We start from the raw sequence: 10,815 nt of genomic DNA on the forward strand, positions 1-10,815 counted from the left end.
TTTGATCCGATGGCTACAACTTTAACATGAAGTGATGTAACGTCTGTAGAGGTTGCTCTCGTTTATATGCCTAGATATTTTAAATAGAAATCGTTCTATTTCATATAGGAGTATTACTTATTTCTCTTATCGATTGAAATCTGGAAAATAGTTTGATAGAAACTATGAAAGCTAATAACGACCAAAATTATAAATATTTATGTTTGTCAAAATCCACCTACGTCACATGCAACATATGATTGGTCATTCAGAAATTAATGAGGACGGCCATGTGAAGATAACGTCCTCCAAGGAGTACCAACCGCTAGCGGATATTTGGCCACACAAAAATCACCTGACAACTGTGGACCACTTATCTCTTTTAATACGTCCGGCAACACTTTCCAGCTGGTCCTACCTTTTTCTTTTCTTTTTCTTTTTAAAGACGCTCATGGTTTCCGGACCCATTTACGCGCATCAATCTCAATTGATTTCTTTCACGGCCAAAATTAAGAAATTCACGAGAAATTACTACTTCCTAATTTCGATATGACCCCAAGAATCGAATCTTGATAAATTTTGTGGGAAGCCCACTCACCAACCTTATCCTTTGGGTCTACCAACCTTTCCTTTCTTCTTACTACAAATATCGCTCTAGTCCTCTGCTTTTGTTTGATTCAGTACATTACACAATTTCACCCAGAGAGAGAGAGAGAGAGAGAGAGAGAGAGAGATGAAGGTAGCTCTTGCAACTTTCTTGCTGGTGTCCCTTTTTCTCAGCTCTTCTCTCCTTGAGACTGCAATGGCTGGTTCAAGTAAGATGCTTATTATTATACCTAATAAAAACTTATTCTTTCAAACCTAAGATGCCCTACAATTTAAATACATGCATGGTAACCAAAATCAAGAACAATGTGCATGTGACGTACTAAATTGTTCAAGCTTAAGCTGTTAGTGGGAGAAATAACGAGTTATATATATAGGGCGTCTAAAAAATTAATTAGGGACCCATCAAAACGTTTCTTGATTACTCGTACCTGCCATAGTATTTTGTCAAAGATTTTTGCACACAAATTCCAAAGGAATAACATTTCACTTTCATTTTTGGGTCTTCCTTGGCTAGGTGAACGAAGTTAATTAATTAAAAAAAGAAAAAGTTTCGTTTACATGGTATAAGAATTTCGTAAAATTGAAGTAAATCACAACAAAAATATGACTACAAATGCTTTTTCTCTTATAGTTTTGCCTAATCAAGACAAAAGGAGTCTGAATCTCTCACATTTGACATATCCTTTTGAGTCTAATTATCAATATGTATATGCACGCATACACATGTTGTTTATTTTTGTTTTGCTTAGGCAGCGTTTGCGAATGGTAAATTAGATTACCAAAGCACCGAACCTGACTCCATTCGAAGTTGAGATCGACTTCTTCCCTAGGCACTTAAACTCCTCCCCATGCGGTTGGACCAAAGGCCTGATGACATGTTTTTTATTTTCATCGTCCAGAATATAAATGTAATTATGTAGTATATATGTACGTATGTTTATCTCTACTGATTAATTTGGTGATGTGTATGTTTTTTTTTTTTTTGGAATTATATATATTAAGGTTTCTGTGACTCCAAGTGCGGGGTAAGGTGCTCAAAAGCAGGACGGGAGGACAGGTGCTTGAAGTACTGTGGCATACGCTGCGAGGAGTGCAATTGTGTTCCTTCTGGGACTTCTGGGAACAAGGACGAGTGCCCTTGCTATAGGGACAAGAAGAATTCCAAGGGCAACCCCAAGTGCCCTTAGAATTTCAATCAGTACTATAACATAGCCATGGTAAAAAGAATATATACACATAAGTTGTTCAGAAATTGGGTCTAAGGTCTTTTCAGTATTTGGGGAATAAAATGGAGTTATTTGCAATTTATATATGTATGATGTGTGTGTGTGTGTGTGAGAGAGAGAGAGAGGATCCTATCATGGTCCATATGTTTGCTATGGTGGATTCAATTACTTGGTAATACAGCTATAAATTGTTACTACTCATTCTATATGTGTTTTTTTTTTTTTTCAATCGAAATGAGAGACCATTTACATCAGGTATGAATCACAAAGTACAAACCCGAGATACCGCATCGATTGTGAGAGTCCACAAGATAACAAAGCACAACTCAACCAATACGAGAAACAAGCCCACATCACATGGAATAAATAAAAAAAGAATTGAGTTTCGAGCAAGATTATGAGTTTTGATCATAATTTTTTATTTTTTCGATTCTTCTAGTCGTGACAAAACAATAATTCAGAAAAGATGCAAAACGAACAAATGAAAAGAAAATTGAATAAAAAAAAAGAAAAAGAAAAGAAAAGCCGAATGACTTATTTTTGCCAAACTAGACCTTACTTGAATAACACGAACAACATAAATACTCCTACATTTAGATTAGATTAAATTAATTCTCTCATGTGGCATCCTCGACACGTGCAGAGTGTACAACGTTAGAGACCACAGAGAACTTTTATTTGGTAGGCGGTCCCCCATGGTTGGTGCCTGGATTGCACATGAGCCACCAGTGAAAAAGGCACAGGTGCTAGGCTACTGCATTTGGAGCTTTTCTCTTTCAGAAAAAGAACCTCAATTTTAGTATATATGATTGGAACAAGTCATCAACATCTGCCCATTCACTCAGGAAATTCATTTTACTAGCAATCAATACACGTGGTAGACCCCAGTTACTATTTTCAAGGTATCACTTCTCTTTAGTAATTATCCCGGACAGTCTATCAGTTTCTCTTGACGCAGCGATATTTCTCACAATGCAACAGTATCTTCTTTGAATGATACACTTCCTGGTTGCCACACTTGTGAGACGACGACGACAACTGCCCGAAACAATTACTAGAGAAGATCCACATTCGTAAGGTCCAACGCAAAGTTATTTACATTTATCAAAAATTGATAAACGAAGAGAAGAATCACGAGCTAAGAAAGGGTCCAACGCAAAGTTATTCACATTTTTCAGAATTGATAGACACAGCAGAATTATGATAAGAACAAGCTAGGCAGCAGCACGTCCGAGATAAACCACATCAAACACCCGCAATATAAAGCCTTACGGTTGTATAGCTGCACGTAAGTACAGTTGTACTTAAATTGACGGTTGAACTGCTACGAAGAGAAAGTTGATACCCTTGTTCATGAACCGGGTCAAGGTTAGACTAGTGTAGATTCAGGAAAACAAATAGCCATGGAAGGAAAAAGAAAACAGACACACAAGAAGCCCACCATGTGTACAAATAACGGTAATGGGTCCTAAAAGTCTGTTCCACAGAAAAAAAAAACAATTACTTAGTACAAATAAACCTTAATCTTACAAAAAACACAAAAAAGCTTACACTTTTTAAGGTATAACATTGAACAACAGGAAGCACTCTGATTCTACAGTACAGATTATTCCGTCATTTCCAGTCGTCTTCAATCCTTCATTTTAATGCCTACTCGCTCGCAGGGTACAAACTAGTTCGAATACCCACAAATACACTACATAATGTCACATTGGTAATGAAATTTATAAGCACAACATACCGAACCTAAGAGATCTCTGAAAATACAGATAAGCAAGAACAAAGACGTATAATGTCAGTTACCCATCCAGTGTCAGTGAATTTCTGTAAGAACTGACTGGCCAGCTTGTTAATGGCTAAGCATGATGTGACTTGATCTTGTCAAGCCGGTCAAGGACCTTCCTCCCATACATATTGGTACGCAAGATGGCAGCGTTAGCCCTGATTACGTTAAGCAAAGCACTACGGATAACACCCTGTTTCACCCAAAAACAAGTATCAGGTCAGAGTTGAACGACAAGAGTGCATGAAATTAAAATTGTCAACACTGACATTGCAAATTCCAATCAATTGTAGCTCTTCTTTGTTCGGTTGGACTATTAGTGAGGAGATAAATAGTCTCCATTCCCAAGTGATCTTATCATATTAATAGTGAGGGGATTAATAACACCAAATCTCCCAAGGTATGTATATCCTATATTTCGTGGAAAATCATATCCGACGGAATTTAATCCTAGCCGCAAAAGTTCCATCTAACATGGGGATATGTGGTTTCCTTAGGTTTATACTATAGTCCAATCTAATGCCTTGACTCTTGCAGGAAGTTTTGAATAAAAAATAAATATGAAAATCAGGAAAACCATTCTTAAATACATTGCATGTGAACAATGTCTTGTCAAGTGTTCATTTTAGGAATATTTTTTTCCCGGTAAATCTCTTATAAGGAATATATGAACTATAGCAAAAAGATTGAAGAGATGACACGCTTGTATTGTCTCTGCTGTTAGTCATGGTTTGACCTTATTTGGTTGATTTCAATGCCTTCATCCAGTGGCTTAGTAGACATATTTGTTATCGGAACGTATAATTATTATATTATAAAGTTTTTGTTTTCCAATACATCACATTTAGACATTGAAATGATTCTATCCTAATGCAGTTATTATACCAATCGTTTAATATTTTTTCTTTAGACTACTTCAATTGTTACGTACTTATTTTATATTTATGAAAGAAATTGAGAAATGAGAATGTAAAAGAACCAATTTTTTATCAAATCAAACCAAAATTATGAAGATAATAAGTAGCTATACACGAATATTTATCAATAATATTAAAAATCAGGTATATACAAAATAAAAATTTTAAAACTTGGGAGCTCGGGGTGCTGGGGCTAGGGGCCAGGGCCCCAACATAGCTCCGCCACTGCCTTCATCTAAGCAAGCTGACATGGCCTCCGTTACTGCATAGCATAAACTATCAAAGGCCCCTCCATTTTCAAAATTGCAGCTAACAGTCAACTAGGTTTGCATGGCCACCTTGATTTGGTTTAAACTGTTCACTAAAGTGCAAATGCACCCTTCATCCAATTTTAAGTCCTTCTGAAGTTAAAGGATGTAGAAATAAGTACATTTAAGAAAACAGATAGAAAACTTGTTCACGAACTAATACTCAATTAGTAACAAAAAGCTAACATCCGCTAGTTATAACTAATTTTTGTGGGTGCGAGTGCAAGCATTAGAGATCAGACGTTCCAAAACTTTAATCGTAAGACATTTGGGTACAGGTCAAAAAGATGGGAATGAGAATGAGACACCTCTTGAAGAGTTAATCATACGATATTTGTAGATAGTAAGGTATGAATTGACTGTGAGTCTGTATGCAAGTACTTGAAATCAAAAGGGAGCAAGGGAATATACGGATTTCCTTCTCCCCTCCTTGCAAAAGCTAGAAATGTTTCTTTTCTAGCTAATGTGGACTTCTTTTTTGCTTTAGATATCTTCAAAGAACAATAAGATTCAAGATCCTAGTTCTTAAATCAGGTAGTGGTGTTGGGCACATCCCAAATTCTTATCCGTGTGACATCCATCTATTCCCTAGGCAACAAAGACAAGAAGGGGAACGAATAAATATGAATTTGGCGATAAGCTTACCTTAGACACCGATAATGCTGACTGAATGACGAAGTTTCCAAAAGGATCAATTAGAAGCATCGAAACATCCGGACTTCTAAGAAACTCCAAAAGAATCTGCGAAGATACCTCTTCTCCTGCTTCAGTCAAACATTTCTCCATCACATTACTAGCGTATTTGTTGCATGATAGAGATACAAAACTTCCTTCAAACTGCTTCACAAGATTCTCTGTGACTTCTCGTATCTTGAGTCCCAGTAAATGTTGTACCACATAATTGCTACATATTAAAACATGTACGAATATAACTATGTTAATCTTAAAAAATATATGGAGTAAATAATGGGAATGGTTTGTAGAAACAAACCCATAAGGATCTTCAGCTAGGTGAATAGCATGTGCTATTATCTCAGCCACGAGGCTTTCTCTGTATTCTCCTTGAGAGTGGTCCACACATGCCTGTAGCACACAACACCCGTGTTTGTTGGTTGCGATTTTCAAGCAGTTATCCGCTATCCCATTGAGAAGATACTGCAAAGAAAGCACATAGTATTTCATAAGCAGTTGTCCGATAAGGAATAGAATGTTGAAGTGATTCCTGCGAGCACCCACTACTACAGTGAGATAAACAGAAGAAGTTCCAGCAATGAAATTTTAAAAGAAAGAGCATCATTTTTGTGTTCGTTTTTGGCCTTCATTTTTACATTTTGAATCACTATTGTCTTCAGATCATTGAAATATTTTAGTGAAACGTAACAGCAAACTAGAATACTTTCCAAGAATTCTCGACAATGGGTTGTTTTACTGAATTTCCTTTGAAAGCAATTTATTTGAATGGTTTTACAAAAATGTTTCCTTAGTTTTCTTCATTTCCCCTGTTTTAATTTCTAAAAAACAGTTTCCAAAATGATGCCAATATGTGAAATATCCAAAACAAAAGAAAGGGGCATCTCAAAGGAAGTATTTGTTAACAGAACTCTTGTCCACCTTCATGGCGTGCCAATACATGTCTCAACCGTGTTCAACATAAGCTAAATAGACTGCTTTGCTGTAGAATAGAAGACAGAAGTGATACGGCAAGGGTGTTAGGGATAAATATGATTGTGTGTTAGCTCTGAAAGGGGAAGGTGGTGGTGGTCATTTTGGTGGTAAGTGGACAGTGGCAGATGAGGGATTGACAGTATGGTGCACAAAGTCTCGGGTGGTGGCAGTGATTGAGCCAATCACTTTGGGTTCTATGTTTCTTTTTTGGGTTTTAATCCAATCTTGTGGGGTCTGTGGGCTTTCTTTTGAGATTGTAGAAGGTTCTTTGTAACTAAGATCACATTGTTCGGCAGATCTTCGTTTCTTGGTTTTCAGTTTCCGGTTTCTAACCAACTGAGGTAGCATTTATAGATCAAGTGGTAATTTTGCAGCTTGTGCTCCTCAGCTATGACGCTTTTTACTAGAATCTATCTTAACTTGGTGTATTATTTTCTCAAGTTAGTAAATTCTTTTTTTCAGGAAAAAAATCATTACGAGGCTTATTAGAAGTGACCATCCACTTCTCACTATCTACTAGCTATACAAACCTAAAAAAGAAACCAATATGTATAGTGTGCTAATTGCATCATCCTAGACCGTAGAGGCGGACATAGGGGGGTGCAAGCAGGGGCCCGGATCCCCACAAACCCCCCAATTATCGCAATATTTCTACTATATTTTAGATTTTGTATATAAAAATTATGAAGAAAGGTCTCCTCAAAATTGTGTTATTGCTATATGAGGATGAAATTTTGTTGTTAATTTACAAATACATGTGATTCGGTCTCCCCACATCAAGAATCCTGCGTCCGCCACTGCTAGACCATCCATTTAAAAGTGCTTATATTTTTGTTTGGTGAACATTTGAAAGTGCTTATAGGTTAGTGGTTAGGTGTGACAGACTCTCATAGAGGTCATTCAACGACAAATTATGTTAGAACTTGTCCGGTTAACTATATCTTCAAAATTAGTATAGGAGGACATGCCACCTGGTCAGTTAATTTTGAATTGGATGTTTTTAACTTATTAAAAGATGAACTGATGAAGACTAGACCACCTAATACTAAGCATATTTTTTATGTAAAGGGGCATACCCAATGGAGGAAAGGATTTGGATATGAAACCGTATCGTCTTGAATGGAAATATCACTTTTAACAATTTTTGCGTACATTCATTCCATTGCTCAAAACACAATATCCACATAAGTTTAGGGGAAACAAAGTTAACTAATGTCAACAAATCGTGCCTTTTGAACACAAGGAATGGGAAACAAAGAATTTACAAATGCAAACAAGAAAACAGTGCAGCATGACTCATTAACATGTTCTCTGTAATACCTCAATAAAAGTCCTGTAATTCTTGGTTAATTAAGTTTTCTAAGACTTAGCGAACCTTAAATTCAAGAACTGCAGCTGCTAAAGGAAAAAAAAAAAAAGCAATAACTTATCCAACTTCCAAGTTACTTGTTACTTTATTAACTTATTCAAGAATGTTATTGGGAAGATGCCATCTTCTTATGAATGATTTGTATGAGAATGACTCGTTAGCATCTGGGAAAGAGAGTTGGGATGGCGGTTGGGCCTTAACCCTCATACTCTAGCTCATGAGGTCAAGTGTTCAACTCCCCCAGAGCCCCCTTCCCTTCCCCTGTAGACTAGAGCCACAAGGCTAGAGTAGGTTCTATAAATCCACAAAAAAAAAAAATCATTATCTGAACCTAAAAATCCAACTTAATGCCATAATATCTTCAAAACATACACTTCTTGAAAGGTACAGAATATTGACAAACCAATACAAAAACGGTAAAAAACTTAAGACAGAACACAGGACCCAATGTTTTGGTTTGTTGTAATAATACAACATTTACGAGGATTCGGACTCGGACAAGAATTCCATGTATGGATCTCATAGAACATGCAATTCACAAGTTCAGAAAAATATTTGAGGTTCAAAACCAATAAAGCCCAAAGTTCCTTGACCTAAACTAAACAATTTCCATAACCTATTTGTTGGTCTCTTATTGAAATCAAGGCACCCCGAATTACTGATTTGAACATATCAGGTCAACAACCAGAGGAGTATCCTGCTCACGCAGTTGGACCCTTTCCCCACCTTCCCCAAAATGAGAACTATCTTAGATGAAACTACGTAAATAACAAGTTTTTCACAAGATACTAAAAACACAACTTAAATTGCAGCATTATACAAGTTTTACACATAAGTAAGAGAGATTGGTCACATACAACAAAGAGGATTGAGACCTACCTTATTATCTTCATTTGAGAAATGAATCAAGCACTGCTGGATCACATGATGTCCATTTGGGTCAGTGGCCAATACTACGGCACCAGGGCTCAGAGCTGACAAAACCAAGGAAATTTGCCGTTGGCTATCAATAGTCTCCAACAATCTCTGCACAACTCTAGTTCTGCAATCAAAACAATATTAATCAGCATTAAAACACCACGAAAAATATCAAACTAACAACGAACTCCAATCCGTACGTACCCGTGGGGGTTGAGACATATACTAATGAGTTGATTCTGAATCTTGGTTAATGCTAAAACCATTAGAGTCCTCTGTCTCTCATTGCACACCTTCACAAGCTTCTGAACAATGTAGTTCCCAAACTGATCCTTCATCAGCTCACCCACATGGTCTATCACCTCCATCAACACCATCTCAATTTCGTCCTCTCCAGGGTCCTCAAACTCTGTTTGCAACAACCTACTCCCGTATTGGTCTTTCGCCAAGCTAACAATCCGACCACGCAAATCCTTCAGCGAATAACCGTTCAAGAACTGTGGAAATTGATTCAAACTTCTAGTACCCAGATTATTATATGAGTTCATAGGCACAAAATTATCAAGAAAATTGCTTTTGTTAGAAAAGGGCAGAATTGGGATTTGGTTTCCCAATTGTTTCTTGGGTTGCAAGAAAGACCCACCAAGATTATGATCAGTAGGGCACTGGAAAAGGGCTGGGTCAAAGAAACTGTGAGAGTAGGCCCTGCTTGCGTGGGACCCAGAGCCACCCTCACCCACCAATCCAAGCCCTTGGTTAAACCCAAACGGAGAACTAACGTTAACCCCCTTGGATATCTGCCACGGCTGGCTCTCAGCCGTCGGATACGGACCCATCTGGGGCCCCACCGTCGGATTCCAGCCGGACCCACCAAACCCAAAACCCATCTGACCGTCCACCGCACTCTGAACCCTAAGCCCCTGAGTCGAGTAACCCTCGGCGCCGATCAGGTAATCAAGATCTTCGGGGTGAAACGGCGGCGTGGAGGAGGAGAGGGTGAGGCGAGAGAAAGAGGGTTCTAGGGTTTGATCAAGGGCAGGAGGGGTGTTTCGGTCAGTTGGGTAGTAGTTTTCCGACGATGAGTTTTGATTAGAGAGTGATGAAGGGTTTCTTCTCTCCATTTTCAAGAAAACGCACGAGAGAGAGAGAGAGAGAGCGAGAGAGAGAGGGTTTGGAGGGGTTCGGGATTTTGTAGTGGGGTTTTATAGGGGTTTGGGTGGAGATTTAAATGGGTATTTAATTTTCAATCTGTTTTTGAGTGAAGAAATTGAGGAAGAAAGCAAAAAGCTGAAATGGGATTTGGGCAATGTTGATGGGATTTGGGATTTTAGGTATGTATGTATGTATTTTTTTCCGTATCTGTGTATGTATGGGTGGGAGAGTGAGGAAGAGAGAGGGGGAGAGGAAGGGATTTGATTTGATATGAGTCTGAAGAGAATGAAGAGAGAGAGAGAGGGGATGCATGCAGTTTATGGAAACATTTACATGCGGAAAGGCGTAGGTGGAAGGGCTACTGCGGGGTGGGTGTCTGTCACCCTGGAGCTGCTTCGCAGCTTCTATCTATCCTCCTGTTACAACCCACGCGGTTTCATACTATTTCTGCTCTATAGTTTTCGTTTTCTTTTTCTTTTTTCCTTTACTACTACTTTTTTAGAAATAATTTGACCCTCCTCACACTAGTCACTTTTTTTGTTTTTATTTTATATATTTCATAAAATGTTTACTAATTCTGTGTTGAATTCTATAAAATTTGACATTGACTTTGACGTTTAATAACAAATTATAGCACGTGTGTATTTAGATTACTCTTTTTTCCTAAACCGTTCTCAAGTTCCATTCATATGTTTTTTGACTTTCCTGATTATTCTTATCAAGGTAGAATCAAAAGGAATTAAGTACTTGACCCAAAAGTTTAAAAAAGTTCATTAACAATCAAAATATTTTCTGAAAATAAGTTAAGCTAGTCCAATATCCACCTTAAACAAGTTAGTCCAATATCCACCTTAAACAAGCACACATTTTTTCATTTTCGTCTTTTTTA

General features: G+C 37.6%; 2 protein-coding genes across 2 annotated transcripts; one reads left to right on the forward strand and one right to left on the reverse strand.

The window, feature by feature from the left end:
- Positions 1-643: 643 nt before the first annotated feature.
- On the forward strand, positions 644-2,015 carry LOC131334109 (peamaclein-like). The gene is made up of 2 exons (XM_058368986.1): positions 644-794; positions 1,591-2,015. The coding sequence occupies exons 1-2, from the start codon at positions 713-715 to the stop codon at positions 1,773-1,775; spliced, it is 267 nt and encodes an 88-aa protein (XP_058224969.1). The 5' UTR covers positions 644-712; the 3' UTR covers positions 1,776-2,015.
- A 1,228-nt stretch (positions 2,016-3,243) lies between these two features.
- Positions 3,244-10,323, reverse strand: LOC131334079 (putative pumilio homolog 8, chloroplastic). Its single transcript, XM_058368948.1, has 5 exons — positions 8,979-10,323; positions 8,736-8,898; positions 5,814-5,977; positions 5,468-5,726; positions 3,244-3,790 (listed from the first exon to the last, which is right to left on the reverse strand). Exons 1-5 carry the CDS (start codon positions 9,893-9,895, stop codon positions 3,671-3,673), a joined length of 1,623 nt encoding a protein of 540 aa, XP_058224931.1. The 5' UTR covers positions 9,896-10,323; the 3' UTR covers positions 3,244-3,670.
- Positions 10,324-10,815: the final 492 nt, after the last annotated feature.

Source organism: Rhododendron vialii, chromosome 7a (assembly GCF_030253575.1).
Source record: "Rhododendron vialii isolate Sample 1 chromosome 7a, ASM3025357v1".
Lineage (NCBI taxonomy): Eukaryota > Viridiplantae > Streptophyta > Magnoliopsida > Ericales > Ericaceae > Rhododendron > Rhododendron vialii.

Excerpts from the sequence above, each read along its gene's own strand:
- LOC131334109 (XM_058368986.1), top strand. The coding sequence starts at position 713 with ATGAAGGTAGCTCTTGCAACTTTCTTGCTGGTGTCCCTTTTTCTCAGC. Across the intron at positions 795-1,590 it reads GACTGCAATGGCTGGTTCAA|GTTTCTGTGACTCCAAGTGC; the intron begins GTAAGATGCTTA and ends ATATATATTAAG.
- LOC131334079 (XM_058368948.1), bottom strand. The coding sequence starts at position 9,895 with ATGGAGAGAAGAAACCCTTCATCACTCTCTAATCAAAACTCATCGTCG. Across the intron at positions 8,899-8,978 it reads ATATGTCTCAACCCCCACGG|AACTAGAGTTGTGCAGAGAT; the intron begins GTACGTACGGAT and ends TTTTGATTGCAG. Across the intron at positions 5,727-5,813 it reads CTAGCTGAAGATCCTTATGG|CAATTATGTGGTACAACATT; the intron begins GTTTGTTTCTAC and ends TTTAATATGTAG.